Source organism: Indicator indicator, chromosome 33, assembly GCF_027791375.1.
Source record: "Indicator indicator isolate 239-I01 chromosome 33, UM_Iind_1.1, whole genome shotgun sequence".
NCBI classification, from domain to species: Eukaryota; Metazoa; Chordata; class Aves; order Piciformes; family Indicatoridae; genus Indicator; species Indicator indicator.
This window is the reverse complement of record NC_072042.1, coordinates 4,372,683-4,394,832: the sequence shown is the minus strand read 5'-3', so window position 1 is coordinate 4,394,832 and position 22,150 is coordinate 4,372,683. Positions and strand designations below refer to the sequence as shown.

Here is a 22,150-nt window from a genome sequence, read left to right as displayed (position 1 = left end):
TAGTTTCCAGTACTGTTGGAGGTGAGCTAATCAAGCAAAAACTTTAATTGTGGCTCTGCTAGTCCCTGTGCTTATAACACACACACAGCCCTGCTCCTCCTGTTTTCTCTCCCCATCTCATCTCAAGAAGCTAAAGCTCTACAACTGCAGAATCAAAGCTGATATGCAGAGTGAATCCAGGTCTCATCTACCAAGTCTGTGCATCCCTTCTACTCTTTATGCATTCAAAATCAGGGTTTGAACCAGACTTGAGTCATCAGTCTGCAGAGAATATTTACTTCCCCCAAGTGACTATTAAGGGACAGCATCAGGCAAGCATTGTTCTGCCAGCACACTCAGGATCAGGCTGAGAGCCATCCTGGTGGGTTTCTGTATAAACCACAACCTCACTTCCCACCACCAGGCAGGTGTGGCCAGTGGCCAGTCCTTAGGATTTTAATTTATCATAAGGAGAGGGACTTTTGACAAGGGCTTGTAGTGATAGGAGGAGGGGGAAAGGCATTGAGCTGGAAGAGGGGAGATTGAGACTAGAGATGAGGAAGAAATTCGTGGCAGTGAGGGTGGGGAGACACTGGAACAGGTTGCCCAGGGAGGTTGTGGATGTGTCCTCCTTGGAAGTGTCCAAGGATAGTCTGGATGCAACTTTGAGCAACATGGGCTGGTGGGAGGTGTCCCTGAACATGGCAGGGGAGTTGGAACTGGATGAGCTTTAAGGTCCCTTCCAACCCAACCCGTTCCATGAATCTCTGATTAACAAAATTTCATGGCAACAGATGAGAAAGGAACAGTAGGGATTTACTTTCTGTGAAGCTCAAATTTAAAAAGAGGCACCCAAATGGAACACAAAGAATGCAAGCTGTCCTCTGGAGCCAGGACTCATCAAGAGAAAAGGAAAAAAAGTAAGAAGAAAAACAGAAATTTCAGTTTTAGATGTGTTGCATGATTAAAAATAAAACAGTGGAACAAATCCATGGCTCCCACCAATGAAGATATATCCAAAGACTGTAATATTGATTCACCTCATCCCTAATTCTCTGCTCACTTGCACTTTGTGTGAATGCTGAATGTTGAGCAGAAGTGGGATCAAAGTGCTGCTAACTGCTGGTGTTTAGCAGGAGAGCCCAGCAATGCACAATGCTCTGGAGCTGAAACACTCTGGGGTTGAATCCAGCAGCTGGGGGGAGAGGAGGAGAGGGGGAAAGGGGGAGAGGGAATGAGTGAGAGCTCAATAGAGAGAGAGGATCTGCTAGGACAGGAGCATTTCACACATTCAACTTACCTACCAAAGAATTCACAGTAATCTCTTTATGGTTTAAGGGTCATGGTGGTCTTAATTTTATAGATTCATAGCATGGTTTGGGTTGGAAGGGACCTTGAAGATCATCATTCCAACCCCTGCCATGGGCAGGCACACCTCCCACAAGCCCAGATTGCTCAAGTCCTCACTCAGCATGGCCCTGAACACCTCCAGGGAGGGAACATCCACAACCTCCCTGGGCAATCTGTTCCAGTGTGTGCCCACCCTCACTGCCAAGAATTTCTTCCTCATCCCCAGTCTCAATCTCCCCTCCTCAAGCTTCAAACCATTCCCTCTTGTCCTATCACTACAACAGCCCTTGAAGGTTGGGCTCTATGATCTTAGAGGTCTTTTCCAACTAAATCAGTTCTATGATTTATCTCCTTCCTAAGACTTTTCTCCCACTGCAGCAGCTGTAATCAGCTGGAAGCCCAAATACACTAAAAATCACTAAAGGTCTGAGGCCGTCTTTGGGCTGCAGAAGTTTTTTCTGTTTCCCAAGCAGCTAGGAAATGGCAAACAGATGATTCCATTCTTTATTAAGAAATAGGCTCAGATGTCAGCAGTTGCTCTCACAGCAGACCAAAATCCAATTCTGGATAGTTAAAAAAGGAGCTGGGCCACCCTCTGCCACCCAACAGGAGCATAATGAGGGAGAGTCAATGGGCACCACAGATTTGTCAATTATCTGTTTGAGGCTACAAAGGTAATAGCACTCCACAGCCTCATTGTATCTGCTGTGATCTCCTGAGATTGTATCATCTGCTGGAGAATGTCATTAATTGTGATAAAAGGGAAACACACACTGCCTGAAGAGCTGCTTTGCCTGAGAAACCCTCAAGGTCACACCTTAAAGATACTCAAAAACCACCTCCAAAACCTTCAGGACCTAAGGATTGGCTGTGTTTGGAAGGTAACATCCAAGTGCAGATGTTTTGCCTCCCTTTGGGAATGTGGATTGGAAAGCAGGGCTGTGGACTTCACTGAGGAATGTGGAAAACTAGAGGTGCTGTGGTGCTGCACTGATGTGGGTTTGTGTAAAGGGTGATCCCTGCCTTGTAGAAATCCAAGAGGATGAAACACAGGCAGCTGCTTCCCTGCTGCTGCAGTGCCTCCCTGATTTCCTAGGTGCCAGTGAACTGTTCACAGCTCCCAATTTTCCTGAGAACCTTGACCAACCTTCTTTAAAATAACCATGTTGGGATTGGTGCCTCCCCCTCCAGAGGACAGCCACAAAGATGAGCTAAGGGCTGGAGGAACTCTGCTATGAGGACAGGCTGAGGGAGCTGGGGATGTTCAGCCTGGAGAAGACTCCAGGGGAGACCTTGGAGCTGCCTTCCAATAGGCTGGAGGGATCCTACAAGAAGGCTGCAGAGGGACTTTTCATGAGGGTTTCTAGAGTCAGGACAAGGGGGAGTGGTTTGAAGCTGAAGGAGAGCAGGGTTAGACTGGAGTTGAGGAAGAAGCTCTTCAGTAGGAGGGAGGGTGGTGAGACTCTGGAACAGGCTGCTCAGGGAGGCTGTGGCTGCCTCCTCCCCCCAAAGCCAGGCTGCCCAGAGAGATGGTGAAGTCTTCTCTCTGGAGTCATTCAAAACCTGCCTGTTCTGTGCAGCCTGCTCTGGGTGACCCTGCTCTGGCAGTGGGGTTGGACTAAGATGATCTCCAGAGATCCCTTCCAAACTTTGTCATCTTGTGATGATGCAATTTTATGGTGTGAAAACTGAGGTGAGTCACTTGCCCAGTGCCAGTGAGCAGAGCAGCTGCTTGGCTCAGAGCAGGACACATATCTGATTTTACTCATGTGAGGGATCATCAGCACACCTCAGTGCCCTGCCTGGGCTGCTCCTGTCACCACCTCTGCACACCCACTGCTTTGCTGCTCTGCTCACAGCATCCTCTTCAGGGGAAGCTAACACTAATCATAGAGTCACAGCACTGCTTCAGTTGGAAAAGCCTTCTAAAATCATCCAGTCCAACCATCCACCCAGCACCATCCTGGCCATGAAACCATGTCCCAAAGTGCCATGCCCACAGGTTTCTTGAACACCTCCAGGGATAGGAACTCCACCACTCCTCCTTTGTGAGCCTGTTCCAATGCCTGACCACTCTTGAAGCAAAGAAATTGTTCCTAATATCCAACCTAAACCATCCCTGGCTCAATTTGAGGCCATTAAATTAATTACCAGTGAAGAAAGTTTCCATCCTTTTGCTAACCACTGTCAATATCTATTGACTCAAAACAAAACTATTTTTTGAGCCCCTGATTCTGCTCTAATAAATCCCAGAGACATTCTATGCAGGTTCTTATGCAGACAAAAAAAAAAAAAAAAAAAAAAAATCAGGCTGTGGTCATCTGATCAAGAGAGGTCTGCAGTAACACAGCAGCTGGACAACCCAAGTTGAAGAACTAACAGCTAATAACTCATTTTGCTGCTTCCCCATGCTGCTCTGTCCCTTCCTTGCCAGCACAGTGGACCCTGTTCCTTCTCAGGGCACTGCAATCTAAAACTGAGGCAACATGCAAGGGCTAGGAGTTAGTCCAATTTCTCTCCCTCTACTGCTAAAACAAAACAAAATAAAGATCTAATCTTGCTTGCTGTGACCCCAGCAGCTCACCCACTGGCTTTGGAAATTGCCATTCCTGAGAGAAGAATAAAAGCTTTGGGACATGGTTTGAATGGCCATTGGTGGTCCTAGGTTGATGATCTTGGAGGGCTTTCCCAACCACCACCCTTCTATGACTCTGTGACAACCTCTGTGACTGTGTCACTTCAAACACTACATTTATATATGAATATAGAGCTGGAAGTGGGGAGATTCAGGCTGGATGTGAGGAAGAAGTTCTTCTCCATGAGAGTGGTGAGAGCCTGGAATGAGTTGGGTGGTGAGGGAATGAGGGAGGTGGTTGAGGTCCCATCCCTGGAGGTGTTTGCAGCCAGGCTGGATGAGGCTCTGGCCAGCCTGCTGTAGTGTGAGGTGTCCCTGGGCATGGCAGGGGGGTTGGAACTGGCTGATCCTTGTGGTCCCTTCCAACCCTGACTGATTCTATTATCCTATAAACACACAGAATCACAGAATGGGTTGGGTTGGAAGGGACCTCCAGAGTTCATCCAGACCAAGCCCCCTCCAGTCAGCAGGGACATCCTGCACTAGATCAGGTTGCTCAGAGCCTTGTGGAGCCTGACCTTGAGTATCTCCAGGCATGTGGCCTCCACTACCTCCCTGGGCAACCTGTTGCAGCCTTCCACCACCCTCCTGGCACAGAACTTGTTCCTCACATCCCATCTAAATCTCCTCTTCTCTACTTTCAAACCACTGCAGGCCTTTGGAAACAGTCCCTCTGCAGCCTTCATCATCCAGGACACCTCATGAGCATTTCCCCTTCCTTCCCTCCACAGCATAACATCAAAAGGACAGGAGGATTTCATCAGCTTGGGCACAGAAGACCAAGGACACCATGATCCTCCCCTAGAATTTCCACACATTTAAAACCCACCTCAATTACTAAAGGCATGCAGTGCTCACAGATCTATCAGAAGCAGACTGTTCCAGGGCAGAGTCTTAATTAAAATCTATTAGGTGTTGTCCAATTACAGAAAATCTTTCTGCACTTAATACACTCAGCACACCTTCATTCAAAGCAAGTCATTGTCAGGCTCTGCTGGGGGATTTGCCTTGTAAACACATTTCAGCAGCAGTTCAGAGGGGAAACAAGAACAGCTGGGAGACCCAAGTATTATTTGATCAACAGCAACACCTTAAGGCCCAACTATAGACAATCCCCTGTCCTATCACAATAATCAGAAGTTGGAAGGGACCTCCAGAGATCATCAGGTCCAACCCCCCTGCCAGAGCAGCATCACTCAGGGTAGTCTGCACAGGAATGCATCCAGGTGGGGTTGGAAAGTCTCCAGAGAAGGAGACTCCACAACCCTCCTGGGCAGCCTGCTCCAGGGCTCTGTCACCCTCACTGTCAAGAAGTTTCTCCTCATGTTGAGCTGAAATCTTCTGTGTTCAAGTTTGAACTCATTGTTCCTTGGCTTATCACTGTGCACCACCCAAAAGAGCCTGGCCCCCTCCTCCTGACACCCATCCCTCAAATATTGATAGACATTGATCAGATCCTCTCTCAGTCTTCCCTTCTCCAGACTGAACAGCCCCAGGGCTCTCAGTCTCTCTTCACAGGGGAGATGCTCAAGTCCCCCAGACACAGCAGGGGAGAGCCATGCTTGCAAGAAATTCTGTAGTCCAACACACTAGAACCAGAGAATCAACGAAGCTGGAGAAGACCTCTAAGCTCAAGTCCAACCATCAACCCAACACCACCATGGCCATGTCCCAAAGGTTTCTGGAACACCTCCAGGGATGGGGACTCCAGCACCTCCCTGGCAGCCTGTTCCAATCCCAAACCACTCTTGCAGGAAAGAAACTTTTCCCAGTCTCCAACCCAAGCCTCCCCTGGGACAATTTCAGGCCATTTCCTCTCATTCTGTCACTGTAACTTGGGAGAAGAGACCAATCCCCAGCTGGCTACAACCTCCTTTCAAGGAGTTGTAGAGAACAATGAGGTCTCCCCTCAGCTTTCTCCTCTCCAGACTGAACAACCCCAGTTCCCTCAGCCCCTCCTCATAGGATTCTACTCCAAACCCTTCACCAGCTTCACTGTCCTTCTCTGGATGCATTCCAGCAACTCAATGTTGTGAGAGTGCAAAACTTTTCACCCTGAAACCCAGACCAAGGCTACTCCATCACTTTACCTCTCCATCTGCTTAACAAGCTGCTGAAAGATCAGAGTCAGGTCTCCTAAGCCTGCTGTGTTCAGCATTCCAGCAGGGAAAAAGCTCCTACCTTGATTTAATCATCAGCTTTTATCACTCACCCTGATGCACACTCTCCTGATAAATATGGAAACCTTGAATGCAGCCTCTCCAAACCAAGCAGCCCTTGATGCAGTTGCATTAACTCCATTAGCTCTCCTGGACTTTCAGACCTGGGTTCCATCAATAATCTCACAGACCCCAGGTTTAAATATTCAGCATTTCCTCCCCACAAAACATCAGGGCCAGTGCTGAAAGGCTCTAATGCTGCTGGAGCACCTCAAAGAAAGATCTTCTCAGGGAAAAAAAAAAAAAAAAAGGTAATAATAATAGTAATAATAATAACAATAATAATAGTGTTTTATTCTACAAAGCAGAGAACACAAATTGAAGTGGTTTGGGGTTTTTGTTGTTCTTGTTGTTGTGTTCTTTTTCCTCACAGAGTTAATATGAACTGACAAAAAAAACCAAAAAAAAAAAAAAAAAAAAAAAACCAAAAAAAAAAAAAAAAAAAAAAAAAAAAAAACCAAAAAACCACCAAACTCTGCTAAGGGGAAAAAGGAGGTAGGATTCTGAAGTTCACTACAGATGACAGAAGGATTTAGCTGGCCCTCTGTTTTATTTGGTTTTATCCTTAGTAAAGAGAACTTCAGTCACCCTGGAGACATGAGGTAGCTATAAAGGAATATGCCACAGGACCAAAGGTGACTCAACACAAATAATCTAAGTTCTGTGCATTAACAGAGGGCAAATCCTCCTCCTCCAGGAATTCCTTTAGCAGGCTGAAGGAACTGGGGGTGTTCAGTACAGAGAAGAGAAGGCTCCAGGGAGACCATAGAGCAGCATTTTGATATCTGAAGGGGATCTACAGGAAAGGTGGGGAGGGACTGTTCAGAAGGGCCTGTGGGGATAGGATGAGGGACAATGGTTTGAAAGTGGAGCAGGGGAGGCTGAGGCTGGACATCAGGAGGAAGTTCTGCACTAGGAGAGTGGTGAATTACTGGAACAGGTTGCCCAGGAATGTGGTTGAGGTCCCGTCCCTGGAGACATTGCAGAACAGACTTGGTGGAACCCTGGGCAGCCTGCTCTGGTTGGAGATGTCCCTGCTGCCTGCAGGGGGGTTGTGCAAAACGCCCTTTGAGGATCCCTTCCAGCACAATGCAATCTGTGACTCTCTGACTTTGAACCTCAGCACACCAAATGTTATTTTCACCCAGGTTTGTAAGCAAAACCACATGGCATAATGGTGGGGGAAAATTCTCTCCTTCACTGTTCCCTTTGTCTCCTCCTCTCCTCCTCCCCTTTCCATTGTTTTGAGGCTCAAAAGCTTTCTTCTCTTGGTTGGTAATTAAGTCCAAGTCACCCAGTCTGTTTTATTGCAAAGAGCAATTAAAAGGTTATCAAGGAGAAGCAGGCAGGACCCAGGTATTCTGCTGTATCTCTAAATAGGTCACCCCAGTAGAGATAATTCAACTCTTATCACCAGCATCACATAATTTTAAGTTCAAACAGAATCCTTCCTCTTTCAGTCAATTAAATATGGCCAGAGAGTGCATATGGTTGGTTTAACTGCACACCCAGCATGTTGATGGGAGCCCTCCTCCTGACTCGGGGGGTCATTTGTCAGGGAAGAAGGATGAGCATCTCTAACAAGCAACAGCAACTCCAGCAGATGACACTCTGCATAAAGCAGAGATGTGAGCTAGGAGATAAGTCACTCACAGTGCCAGGTGGATTTCTTCTCTGCTTTAAGCATCAGACTGCTGCAGTAGAGTCATAGAATCACAGAATTGTTAGGGTTGGAAGGGGCCTCAAGGAGCATCCAGGTCCAATGGGCAGGGACACCTCACACCACAGCAGGTTGCTCACAGCCACATCCAGCCTGGCTGCAAAAACCTCCAGGGATGAGGCTTCCACCACCTCCCTGGGTAACCAGTTCCAGAGTCTCACCACCCCAATGGGGAAGAATTTCTTCCTAACATCCAGTCTGAATCTACCCACTTCTAGTTTTGCTCCATTCCCCCCAGTCCTATCACTCCCTGACACCCTAAAAAAGTCCCTCCCCAGCTTTCCTGCAGCCCCCTTCAGATACTGCAGGGCCACAAGAAGGTCTCCTGGGAGCCTTCTCTTCTCCAGACTGAACAGCCCCAGCTCTCTCAGTCCATCCTCATAAGAGAGGTGCTCCAGCCCTCTAACCATCAATAAGGATTGGCAAATGTGTTCACTCACCCTACACACCCCCTAGACAGCAGAGTGGGGCAGTTCCTCACAGCTGTGTAAACACAAACCTCTTGGGAACAGTAAAGGTGGGGAGACACTAAAGGATGCCCTCTTCATAGAGGTGTTTAAGGCCAGGTTGGGTAAGGCCTTGAGCAACCTGTGCTGGTGGGAGGTGTCCCAGGCCATGGCATGGGGGTTGGAACTGGCTGATCTTGAAGGTCCCTTCCAAGCCAACCCATTCTATGAATGAATGAACTTCTGAGGAACCACAAAGTGCTGGCTGTAATAAAGCCCTGGGCTTTTGGATGCACTGGGTTTTAAGCTACAGAAGGGTAGACTGAGGTTGGACTTTAGGAAGAAGTTCTTTACTAGGAGGGTGGTGGAACACTGGAACACATTGACCAGGGAGATGGTGGAGGCCCTATCCCTAGAGACATCCAAAGTCAGGCTTGCTGGGGCTCTGAGCAACCTGAGCTAGTTGGGGGTGCCCCTGCCTACTGGAGGGTGGTTGGACCAGACGAGCTTTAAAGATCCCTTCCAGCCCAATGAATTCTAGGAGTCTACATCTCTTAGCCAGCTAAATCCAGTATCATTGGAGCATTTCCTGTGAGCAGGAAAAGCAGGGCAGCAGCCAACACAATTACCTACCCACACGACAAGCCAAGCCCCTGGGCTCTAAAAGCACCCAAGTTAGCCCAGCACTCTTCATCACATACACAAGTCAGCAGCTTCTCCTGCTAGGAAAAGGCTGCACAACCTGTCCCTGGAGCTTTGCAAGGTAGTTTTAAGCATCTATGGAAAGCAAAAGAAAAGCAGGTTGCATTTTCTAAATTGAGCAGTCCTACCCTGAGTGTAACCTCGATGGCTCTCTTCAGGAAAACAAAAAATCAGGGATCTGAAACCCCTGGCTTCCCTGGGATGTTGTAAATATCACTTGCCTGGGTCTGAGTGCGAGCCTGAAACTTCAAACAAGGAAATCAGCAACTAGTTTAAGATTCTCCCCTTAAAAGCATCCTGCAAATTAGCAGAAGCAGATGAAAAAAGCTTGCAGCTGTCTCCTGGCTTTCTTGTTAACTACTGTCTGCTTATGTCACGTAACAAGAGTCTGACAAAAAGGTGCAGAGACTCTCCCAAATCCCACAGCAATCTCAGATCCATAAATAACTCCAAATATTCAAATTTTAGTCAGGTCTCTGCTGAGCTTTTAAGCCCAGCACGGTGGGAAACCAATCAGGAAAGTAACCTGATTGGAGCATCCTCTTAACAATGACACAATCAGCAAAGCACAATGGGAATTTGCCAATAAAAAAAAAAAAAAAAAAAAAGAAGAAGAAGAAGAAAACTCTTCTTGAGGAACTGCAGTTTTCAGATCAGGTCTCCACATGCATCCCTCTGATCCCACTGGCAGTTCAGAGTAGTTAGGAACTTGAAGGATGAGCATTTGGCAGACTTTGTTCTGGTGTAATGAGCACAAACACTGCTTTAGAAAGAGGAAAGTCACAGAGAGGCCCTGAAGAGAAGTTACAAACCTCAGCTGAACTCCTGAAAACACAAAACTCTCCTGGCTCAGGTCAAGGGAGAGACAAATCTGCAGCCATGACTGCTCTCAGGTTTCAAAGGTGATCCTGCTGTGCAGGGGTCCCTGCTGAAAGCCACTGTACAGTGTTGGGAAGAAAACCAAAAGACTGGAGAAAAGCTGAAGGAACAAAGGCTTGGTGGCAAGCTCTGATTTTAGCTAACAAAGCAAAGTCATGGCACTGAAAAATGACAACAGCCCTGGATGTCTAAATTAAGACCCTGAAATGCATTTAATATTCACATGCTCATCACAAATGCAGAAGGCAAATTCCCTAATATAGAGTAAAGCAGTTTATTAGCAAATGTCTCATTGGATTAAGGCTGCTCTTATTCCATTAGGGAACTTTCACACCACATCAAATTGCAAGACAACAGGGCGTTTGCCAGCACAATTATTAACCCCTTCTCAGAGATGCACACAGACAGGGCACTGGGACACATCAGGCCAAGGAAGATCCAGCAGGGGACAGAGACAAGGAACCAGGCACCAACCCTCAGCACAAGAAAGTGTCATCAGCACCAAGAGCATCCTCTTTTTGCAGTCAAGATGATCCAAGGGCTGGAGCACCTCTGCTGAAGGAGCTGGGGGTGTTCAGACTGGAGAAGAGAAGGCTTCAAGGGGGACCTTAGAGCTGCCTTCCAATACCTGAAGGGAACCTGCAGAAAGGCTGCAGAGGGACTTTGCATAAGGGTGTCTAGAGACAGGCCAAGGGGGAATGGTTTGAAGCTGAGGGAGAGCAGGGTTAGACTCAATTTTAGCAAGAAGTTCTTCAGTAGGAGGGTGGTGAGACTCTGGAACAGGCTGCCCAGGGAGGCTGTGGCTGCTTCCTTCCTGAGGGTGTTTAAGGCCAGGCTGGATGAGGCTTTGAGCAGCTGAGAGGTGTCCCTGCTCCTGGTAGGGAGGTTGGAGTAGATGACCTCTGAGGTCCCTTCCAGTCTAGGCCATTCTATGATACAAGCAGGCTTGACCTTCTGAACACATCAGTGATGCTCCACAGTGAGAGCTGGAGAGTGGGAGAAGCAAAGAGCTGTAGTTCCTCTCTGCTCAACCTTTTATTGATCATCCTTGAAAACACTGAGCAAAACCATTGCCACCTTCTCTAAGGAAGCAAGCCCTTCCCCCCCCCCCCCCTCTATTTTACACTTGCTTACAGCTTATTTTGGCCCACCTCCTGGTAGCATGAGCTTTGGTGAACAAAGCACAGCCATCCATCTTCGAGTGCTGCACTTGGATGATGAATTGAGCATGTTTGGAAAGCAGTTTGAGGGAAAAAAAAAACCCACCAAAATTGATAGCCACAGGGAAAAGGGGGGGAAAAAAAAGTGCTGGGCAACAGCTCCAGTGTTTAATGAAGGCAGATTGATGCACAAAAAAAAAAAAAAAAACAAACCCAAACTAGCTGCACAAAGCAGCAAGACACCAGAAAGCACAGAGGAGCAACTCCCAGGTGTTGGAGTCACTACACTAGAAACATCCAGGGGAAGAATGCAGATGTCCATCACATAAGAGTCCATGTCTCATTTCCTTTTGTAAGCCTTCTGTAAGTGCTTTCAGACCTCCAGAAAGCCTCCTCAATGCCCTCATCCATTTCACTTTGCTCCATTGTACTAAACAGTTCCCATTTCCTGGACACCTCATCTCATTAGAGGTGTTATGCTCTCACACTGCTTTGTGCTCCTGCTTTCATCCCACAGCTTCCACTTATCTACCTAAGCTGTGCATGAAAGTTCACCAGTGGTGAAAGGGGAGGACCTCATTTGTCTCCTCATATTCCCCCAGTGCAGGGATATAAATTACCAGGACTGTATCCAAGCTGTGTCTCAGAGTTTTTTTTTTTTTTGTCCTGCTGAACAGCAAGATGCCCTTTCTGTTGTTCCTGGTGTAGAACCATACAGAATCATAGAATGGTTTTGTCTTGGAAGGACCTCCAAAGCTCATCCAGTCCAAGCCCCCTGCAGTCAGCAGAGACATCTTGCCCTAGATCAGGTTGCTCAGAGCCTTGTTGAGCTTGACCATGATTATGTCCAGGGATGGGGCCTCAACCACCTCCCTGGGCAACCTGTTCCAGTGTTCCACCACCCTCATGGTGCAGAACTTGCTCCTCACATCCAGTCTAAGTCTGCTCTTTATTTGCATACCATTGCCCTTCCTCCTATCACTACAGGCCTTTGGAAACAGTCCCTCTGCAGCCTTCTTGCAGCCCCTCCAGACTGCTCTAAAGTCTCCTGGAGCCTTCTCTTCTCCAGGCTGAACATCCCCATCACCCTCAGCAGGTTCTGCAGCCCTCTGATCATTTTTGTGCCCCTCCTGAGGACCCACTGGACCCACTCCATCAGGACCACATCATGCTTAGGAGCAGCTCAGAGCAATATCTGCATGCAACTCACCTCCAGCATCTCCCTAATTCTACTCCACCACAACCCTAATTCTGCCTTCATTTCATTCACGCATTTTGCTTCTTCTGCAGAACCTCCCACCAACATCTGGAGGGCACAAGGAAACATCTGGCACTGCTGATGCACACAGCAGTTTGCCAGGGGACTTCTTGGGGCAAGAGCAGCCCTGCCTCCTCAACAAGCAAAGTTCCTGGAGCAGAATTCATCCTAGATGTAGGCATCCTTTACATAATACTCCAAGCAGAGCATTATGCTACCTTTTAATTATGGGACTTCATCACTTAATCAAGATGATTCTCAAGCACAGTTCCAAGATGAAGATCTGATTTATTTGCATAACTGAAATCATCTACATAAAGAGCTGGGTTTCACCAGTGGTGCTTTAACTCAGAGTTAGGTGAGACACAGAGGTCAAAGGACCTGTTTGAAGGTGAAGTGGTTTGGAGTAGATTTGATTTCTTAAGACTGTTCATGACCACAGCATTTCAGCCAGGGATTATTCTAACACTGGTTTGTTGCTTTTGGACTGCATCACTGTCAGACTTCAGCTGCAATCAGACCAGAGGAGCCACATCACAAACACCAAACTGATTCCATCTATGCCCTCAGGTCTGAGATCAAGACTCCCCCCAACACAGAAGTCTGACACCTCATGCACCATTTCCTACCACAGTAATATTTTGGGGGTTGTTCCCCCAAATCAGCCTCTCATTTGTCTTTTTATTAATACCAGGGTGGCACCTGAAAGTTTCAGAGACCAGAAGCCATGAAGAGTCTTCACACTAAGCTCTATTACTTGCAGGGGCTACATAGGAAAGGAAGTGTCTGGTTGGAGCCAACCTTCTCAGGCTTCAGTCTCTCACTCCTTGCCCCCAAACACCCAACAGTTTAGCCCCAAGTGAGAGCATCAACCCTGTCCAGCTGGTGAACAGATTGCAAGGTAGGGAATTACCCAAATACACCCAAACAAAGCATTTGGCAGAGCTATAAACCCAAACCCATTATCCATCCTTCCCACTCAGAAAGCCTCTTTGGGTTGAGGGAAGCTCCTCTAGCACCTTAGCTCTGCTTTTCTTCTTGCTCCATTTTCCAGTTAACTTCTCTAGTTGTCTAGAATGACTCTTGGTAAATCAGTTACTGCCAGGCATTCAGAGAAACATTTCCAACCTTATCAGAGAGAAGAAATCAAAACAAGTTGGGGGGGAAAAAAAAAAAAACCAAAACCGAAACAAACAAAAAAAACAAAACCAAAACCAAACCAACCAAAACCAACCAAAAACGTGCTTGTTGAGGAAACACTCTCAGTTTATTGCAGCATAAACCTCCCAACCCAGGTTGAATCCCAGTGGCAGAAATGGGAGCATGCTTAAACACATCACTGCTATGCCCAAGGTACCTTGTTCTCAGATTCCCCTGCTGAGGCAGCCCGTCGTAGATAGACAACACATCAAAGTCTTCCTCCAAAGCAAAGGACTGGAAAACCAGCTGTATCCTGTTCTGCTCCTCAGCTGTGATTGTCCACGTGCAGTTTGCATAATTGGGGTATCCATAGGGAAAGCCTGGGCTCTGGATTGTCCCGTTTGGGCCCTGCAAAACGTGACTGCAGTTCTGGGCTGGCAAGAGAAAAGACAGAAGCACAGGTCAAAAGGGGTGGGGTGGGAGGACAGGACACACATGGAGTATCTTCAGCACCATAACAAATCATACAGGATCATAAAAGTCACAGGGCTGGGACCTCAAGGAGCATCCAGGTCCAACCCCCCGCTGCCATGGCCAGGGACACCTCACACCACAGCAGGTTGCTCACAGCCACATCCAGCCTGGCTGCAAAAACCTCCAGGGATGAGGCTTCCACCACCTCCCTGGGCAACCTCTGCCAGTGTCTCACCACCCTCATGGGGAAGTATTTCTTCCTCACATCCAATCTGAATCTACCCACCTACCCACTTCTAGTTTTGCTCCATTCCCCTCAGTCCTATCACTCCCTGACACCCTCTACAGCTTTCTTGTAGTCCTCTTCAGATACTGGAAGGCCACAAGAAGGTTTCCTGGGAGCCTTCTCTTCTCCAGACTGAACAGACCCAACTCTCTCAGTCTTTGTGGCAGAGCAGCTCCAGCCCTCTGATCTTTCTCATGGCCCTTCTCTGGACACCTTCCAGCAGCTCCAGATCCTTCTTGTACTAGCAGCTCCAGAACTGGACACAGAGCTCCAGGTGTGGTCTGAGCAGAGGGGGAGAGTCCCCTCCCTGGCCCTGCTGGCCACACTTCTCTTGCTGCAGCCCAGACTCTGCTTGGCTCTCTGGGCTGCAAGTGCTCACTGCTGGCTCCTGTTGAGCTTCTCATCCACCAGCACCCCCAAGTCCTTTTCTTGCCACTTCTGAGGTTCTTCTCAGTTCGTGGTCCCAGGGACCAGGATAAAAGTAAAATCTAAAGATGCAGTTTTGTCCTCCCTGCAGGAACTTGGACCCCAGACCCCCATCTGTTAGGCACTGCTTCCTCTAGCTGGAAAACAATGGGCTAATAACAGCTGGATGGCAGCAGCTGCTAACTGGGAAACAGATGTTTGCTCAGGCATCCCTTTATAGCCAGCCCATGACAAAGTCAGCACATTCTTCATCACACACTTGTGCAGGGAGGGACTGAACAGGTTCCAGTTGTGTCTGGCCATGCTGGGTTCCTCCAGGCATGAAAGCTTCAGAGGCCACCACACAGCAGAATGACAATGCCAAAGCTGCCCACACCTTTTACCCTTAGTTACACTTGAATAAGAGACAAGATGAGTGCCCAACTGTGCAGACAAAGAGAGACAGACCACCCCTCACCTTGAAAAGCCACAAACTAATGGATGCCCTACATAATGAGGAACTGAGTCACCAAATGACTTGGCTGGCTGGCCAGGGCTGCATGAAAATTGAATGGTAAAAAAAGGAAAAAAAAAAAGAAAAATTAGAAATTAGAGTTGTCCTGACTCCAGAAAGAGCAGGACATAGTTCAAAGGCTTTAAGAAACCTTCTTGAATTGTTATCATAATAATAATTAAAGAAAAAAAGCCTCTGAGACTTTGCAAGGCAAGGATATTCTTTCCAGAACAGCAGCTCTTTTGTCCCCATCCTCATTTCTTTTTTTCAGGTGAACATTGCTCACTAGCCTGAAGATATCTTCTATCAGGGAGAATCATAGAATCACAGAGTTGTTTTGGTTGGAAAAGACCTCTAAGATTGGTTCCAACCATTAAGCTAACACCACCATGGCCATCAAACCACCTCCCACTGGATTTCATGCTGGGTCTTTCCATGCACACTGCTGTTAGGAAAAGCCTTTGTTCCCACTTGGTCTGTGGTCTGAGTATCCCAAAGTGGCAATGCACCAGATGAGGTCCAGAGCCAACAGCCATCACCAGTAACACTACAAACCCCTCTCAGACCTGATGGGTCTACACAGGAAAGGAAATGTCAGCCAGACCCAGCCTTGCCAGGCTGCAGCTATCTCTCACCCAGTTCTGCAGGGTTCCCACTCCTCATGCAGGCTCAGCAGACAGCAAATGCCTTCCACTCAGTATTCCTGAGAAGCTGCTGCAGAGCTACATCTTCTGAGCACAAAAGCCCAGTCCTGCAGCCACCAGCTAAATATTTAACATCTCCCTCAAATCCGTTTTCCTTCCCCGAAGCAGTAGCTGCACACACTCCATCCCACAGATAAAGATCAACTGCCAGGATGTACAATTTCTGGGTCTATGAGATTTCTCCTCTCTGGGGAAGCAGGTACATAAATATGGCTTGGGAACAGCTCAAGTGACAAATTCTCCTTCGTGTTTCCCTCTCCTTCCTGCTGCTGCTGCTTTGCCTGAACATCTTTTGAGGCACAAAGGAAAATTCACCCCAAGCAAACTGCTGTGACTCCTGCTGGCTTTCAGGGAGTAACTCATACAACTGTCTCGACTCAAAAAACCCTCTGAGATCCTTGAGTCCAATCATCAACCCCAACACCACCACGGCCATCGTGTGCCGCATCCACACATTTCCTGAGTGCCTCCCGGGATGGGGACTCCACCACCTCCCTGGGCAGCCTCTTCCAATCCCTGACCACTCTTGCAGCAATGAAATTGTTCCTCATCTCCAACCTAACCCTCCCCTGCCACAATTTCAAGCCATTTCCTCTTCTCCTATCACCTGATACTAGAGAGGAGAGGCCAACCTCGACCTGGCTCCAGCCTCCTCTCAGGGAGCTGTCAAGAGCCAGAAGGTCTCCCCTCAGCCTCCTTTTCTCCAGACTAAACCCCCAGTTCCCTCAGCTGCTCCTCACCAGCTCTGTTCTCCAGCCCCTTCTCTACCTTTGTTGCCCTTCTCTGGACCCACTCCAGCTCCTCAATGTCCTTCATGGAGCAAGGAGCCCCAACCTGGACCCATTACTCAAGGTGTGGCCTCACCACTGCTGGCTACAGGGGCACCATCCCTTCCCTACTCCTGCTGGCCACCCAATTGCTGATCCAGGCCAGGATGCTGCTGACCTTCTTGGCCACCTGAAAGCTCCTCCACACCATGGCTTAATTCTAAGCCAGTTTGCAAGGTAACTGCAGTGAGACCAAAAGCAGAATTCCACCTTTATCCCACAGGGAGAGCTGCTGCTGCCTGCTGCCTGCATTTCCTCTCTCTTTGCTCCCTGCTGCTGGATTGTTTACCCCTGCCTCTGTAGCTAACCCAGGCTTTCAAGTTGAAATGAATTCGATTAGAAATTACTTCTTTGATTTCTCACTGCCTTTTTTATTTGTTTTTTTTTAATCATTTTTATTTTTTTCAAAGGCATCAATGGCATTTGCACTTCTGAGTGCCAACCAGCTTACAGGTAAAAAAAAAAAAAAAACAACCCCAAACCTGCAGAGCAGTGCTCATTATAGCCAATTATAATGAGATTGACCTACTTTTGTGCCCCAAAAATGATTAGAATTAAAAAAAAAAATGCTCAGTGGAACTTCTCTCTGTGAGACAAAGTTCACACTTTTATGAATCTGAAATGGTCAATCATATTTACTGCCCAGGGAATCTTCTTTTGGTATCCTGTTTATTACATCAATGAGAGTTAGGACAGCCCCCAGAAGCCATCAGGGAGTAAATCAGAGCTAAGCACATAACTCATTAGCAAGGGCAGACTGAAGTGCTTTGCATTTCCACAGCAGCACCTGGCATCAGCCTCTCTCTCAGTGCATTTTGTCCATACATAATACATACAGCAGTGAAATCTCCCTCCCTCCATCCATCCCTCCTCTACTTCAGCTCCATTTATTCATGGAGTTCACTGAAAGGATGGAGGAGCTTGGTGCCAGAAAGCTGCACAGGACTGGGAATGTCCCGGCTAGGACTGAGTGCTAAAATCAGGCTCAGCTGGCTTGAATAGTCTGGAAACTGCCAGAGAGCCACAAGCCTTCAGTTCTCTGACATTCAAGTTCTGCTGCTCTGCTGAGAACCCACCTCAAATACTGCACCCAGTTCTGGTGTCCCCAGCAGCATCAGAAAGACACAGAGCTGCTGGGTTGAGTCCAGAGGGGGGCACAAAGATGAGCCAAGGGCTGGAACACCTCTGCTCTAAGGACAGGCTGAGGGAGCTGGGGGTGTTCAGCCTGGAGAAGACTCCAGAAGGACCTTAGAACAATACCTGAACGAACCTGCAGAAAGGCAGCAGAGGGACTTTTCATGAGTGTATCTAGAGGCAGGACAAGGGGGAATGGTTTGAAGCTGAGGGAGAGCAGGGTTAGACTGGAGCTGAGGAAGAAGCTCTTCAGTAGGAGGGTGCTGAGACTCTGGAACAGGCTGCCCAGGGTAGGCTGTGGCTACCTCCTCCCTGGGGGTGTTTAAGGCCAGGTTGGATGAGGCTTTGAGCAACCTTCAGGGCAGTTGGGGCAGATGACCTCTAAGATCCCTCACACCTGAGCACTCTATCATTCTATGGCTTACATTCCACATCCTTTTTTCAACCAGATTGGGCACTCAATAGGCAATGGAGAGATAGTGAATCTCCTTCTCTCTACTGCACCTTTTCAATTCTATTCAAAAGTAAATGCCATCAGGACAATTTAAGGAAACTGGGAAATTAAAGAGGCTCTCTCTCTCCATTTCCTGATGGCACAAAAGCTCCTGAATACTGCAAGAAGTTCAGAGAATAATTTCAAGGTCAGAGACACCACGTTCCAAACATTTCCAAGGTCACATGAAAGGCAACAAGCTTTAGGATCAATAAATCCATGTCCTCCTTGCACAACTCCTGATCAAAACAAACAACAGCCAGAAAAAACTTAGGTCATCTTAACATCTAGCTGAAGAAAAACCAAATAAACAGAGGAAACCAGGACACAGCAAATCAAACTGCAGAGATATTTGCATCTTCATGATTTTGACCAAGATGTGCTGTGGACACAGCTGAAAGAAAATTGCTTGTTGCAAACAACAACAACAGGAAAAAAAAATAGTTTTCCAAAAGCTGACAAACTAGGAGGCAATATATAAGTTCATCAAGTGGGATAGTAGGGAGCTTCATTTGTATTGGCCACTGCTGGAAAATGTCAGCAGGCACAGGAAAGAGATCAGGGAAGCCCAAGAGAATTTATGCATAACTCCATAATTTGTTTTCAGGTTTGAGTTAGTTCAGCTCAAGCTTGACTGACAAAAACCTCATCTAAAAATCTAAAGAACATGACAAGAAACACTCTGCTTCTCCTCTCAAGACTTGCAAAAATAATTCTTGTTTTAGTTTTTTTATCCCTTTGGCCCAGGAGCATGAACAAGCAGCAAGGTATGAAAGGACAATGCTTGTGTCTGTGCTGTAAATTCCCAGGGGGATTTCATACTTCACAGAATCAATGAGGTTGGAAAAGACCTCAAGGATTTGACAGAGGACAACATTCTACCCAATTTGCTGGAGCATTCTGGGCCAGAATCTGGCCACAAGGCACCTCCACACACCTTGCTCAAGCAATAGGGAGGCAGCAGCTTCCCAGGTGGATCAGTCACCCACCTGCCTTGCCCTTATCTCAGCTCTGCTGGTGCCTACAAGAATCAGCAGCACTGACAGGACAAGCTGTACCCAGGGACCAACCTCTTTATGCCTTCTGTAGGTTATCCACCAGCCCTGGGATCAGAAGAATGAGTTCCAAGCCTTCCAGAACGGCTGCACCCCTCTTGATTGACCACTCTCTATTCCAAAGCTACAGCAGTGGTCAGTGCAAGAGCTAACAGGTCAGAGGCCAGGGAATCAGAAAAGACCTTTAAGATGACTGAGCCCAACCATCAACCCAGCATTACCAAGTTGAATACTAAACCACATCCCTCCGAGCCACATCTCCATGGATTTGAAACCTCTCCAAGGATGGGGACTCCACCACTGCCTTGGGCAGCCTGGGCAAGACCCTGACAACCCTTTAGGGGAAGAATTTGCTCCTCATGTCCAGTCTGTACCTCCCTCAGTGCAATGTGAGGCTGTTTCCCCTTATTAGAAAGGGAGACCAATCCTCACCTGGCTCCAACCTCCTTTCAGCTGTAGGTCACCCACCAGCAGGCTCAGGGTGGCAGTGTAAATATTCCTGCAGCTTCTAATAGCATTTTTCCTGGACTCCTACCTTCTGAAGGTGTAAAAGCACCATGAAACTCATCAGTGGATATGCATTTATGGGCAAGGGTCCTGCTTGGGGAAGGAGAGGACCGGGCTGAGAAGAGAGAGGATTCCAGCTTGCACTCTGCCAACACAAGCTGCTAGCTTCAATTCTGGAAAGTGGTTTATTATGAGAGTATATCTTTTTAATGATTGCATCAGGGTAATTTTATTGCAGTAGAACTTAAGTTTCCAGACAAGGACAAAAGCATTATCACACTCGGCACTGTTCTGTGGACAGAACCTTTCTCCAAAGGGCTCACAATCTAAGATGGAGGTGGTGGGGGTGGAAAGCACAAGCCGAGGAAACTCACACTTGTGGAGAGCTTGGGGCTGTGCAGAAAAACCCGGAGACAACCCCTGACCTAGGCTGCATCAAGAGGAGTGTGGGCAGCAGGGCAAGAGAGAGGATTCTGCCCCTTTGCTCTGCTCTGCTGAGACCCCACCTCAAATCCTGCCTCTAGTTCTGGTGTCCCCAGCATAGGGAGGACACAGAGCTGTTGGAGTGAGCCCAGAGGAGGCCACAAAGATGATCCAAGGGCTGGAGCAGCTCTGCTGTGAGGATAGGCTGAGGGAGCTGGGATTAGTTCAGTCCCTCCAGGGGAACCTTAGAGCTGCCTTCTAATACCTGAAGGGATCCTCCAGGAAAGCTGCAGAGGGACTTTTCCTGAGGGTGTCTAGAGACAGGCCAAGGGGGAATGGTTAGAAGCTGAGGGAGAGCAGGGTTAGACTGGAGCTGAGGAAGAAGTTCTTCAGTACAAGGGTGGTAAGGCTCTGGAATAGGCTGCCCACAGATTGTGGATGCCTGACCTGAAGGCTTTCAAGGCCAGGTTGGATGAGGCATTGAGCAACCTGCTCTAGTGAGAGGTGTCCCTGCCCATGGCAGAGGGCTTGGAGTGGATAATCTCTGAGGTCCCTTCCAACCTAAGCCATTCTGTGATTCTATGGTCTTTATCCAAGGGCACAACCACTTCCTCCCCAACAGAACTGAGATGTCAGCCTTCCCAGGGTCCACTTCCAATCCTTGTGTTGTGCACTATAGTCTGAGCAATGTAAAGAGGAGATCAGCTTCACTCCTGGCTCATGAGCAGCAGGGAAGGGATGAAATATTTATTTTGCAATGTGCTCACAGAAGAGCTGCCTTGCCAACAGCAACAGGGGCTGCCTCAGGCATTTCATAACACACTTAATCCTCATGCCACAAAGCTTAACATGACTGGACACTTAACCAAGAACTAAATATCAACTGGATACAGCTCTGGCTGCCTCCTGCTGAAGCGGGAAAGTCGCAAAGCCCTCAAGCTTCATTCTGGGTATCACAATCAGGCCTCTGCAACAGGTTGGGTAGGAAAATGTCCTTGTACTCAAAGGAAAACAGACTTCTGGCAGTACAAACTCTGTGACTGGAGAGAGAAGCTAGTGGGAGGTTTCTTTACACTGTGTATCTGAGGTTTAGACATGACTGTAGGACCATTCTCCTGTCAGTCACTCCAGCTTTAGAGTGGTCTCTAATGCAGCATGGCCAGCTGAGGTCTGGAGCAGAACCAGTTCACCCCCAAAGGGCAGGAGGTGGTGGAGTCACCTCCCTGGAGGTGTTCAAGAAATGTGTGGACATGGCACTCTGGGACATGGTTTAACAGCCATTGGTTGGACTTGATGACCTTGGAGGGCTTTTCTGACTGAAACAATTCTATCATTCTATGACTAGAGCCTGGTGGGAAGCATTAATTTGCTCTCATGTCTCATAACTGGCAGGCATGATGGTGACTGCACATTGATCCAAACAAACCAGGGTGCATTTGCAAGAGGAGACTCAACCACTCCAGCACGTTCAGAGCAAGAGAATTTTGTGATTTCCTCCAAACAGCAACTCTTAAAAACAGGAGTGAGCTTCCCTGGCTGCTGTACCCTCTGCACCCCCTGGCTGCTGTACCCTCTGCACCCCCTGGCTGCTGTACCCTCTGCAGCCCCTGGCTGAGACTGAGTTTCATGACTTGCTGTAGAATTTCAGCAGCCTTACATCCTCAGACAAATTTGTGCAATCAGATTCTCTAACTCCAAACCTTCACCAAGCTGTCAGAAGCTGCATAGCAAAAGTGTTGTCCAGCAGTACAAGTGCCAAGGAAATAAATGGGTACAAACCATCATCTGCCACCTGCCTTCAGGTCCTTAAACTCACCAGGCCAGATCCACTGCAGTGTAA

At 47.9% G+C, this 22,150-nt stretch overlaps 1 protein-coding gene across 1 annotated transcript in view; it reads right to left on the bottom strand.

Annotated features, from left to right (window-relative positions):
- CSMD2 (CUB and Sushi multiple domains 2) overlaps positions 1-22,150 on the bottom strand; it is a 352,515-nt gene that overhangs the window by 305,745 nt on the left and 24,620 nt on the right. The window contains exon 2 of the mRNA XM_054395468.1: positions 13,706-13,922. Coding sequence (XP_054251443.1) covers positions 13,706-13,922 — 217 coding nt within the window. The remainder of the gene's footprint in view (positions 1-13,705; positions 13,923-22,150) is intronic.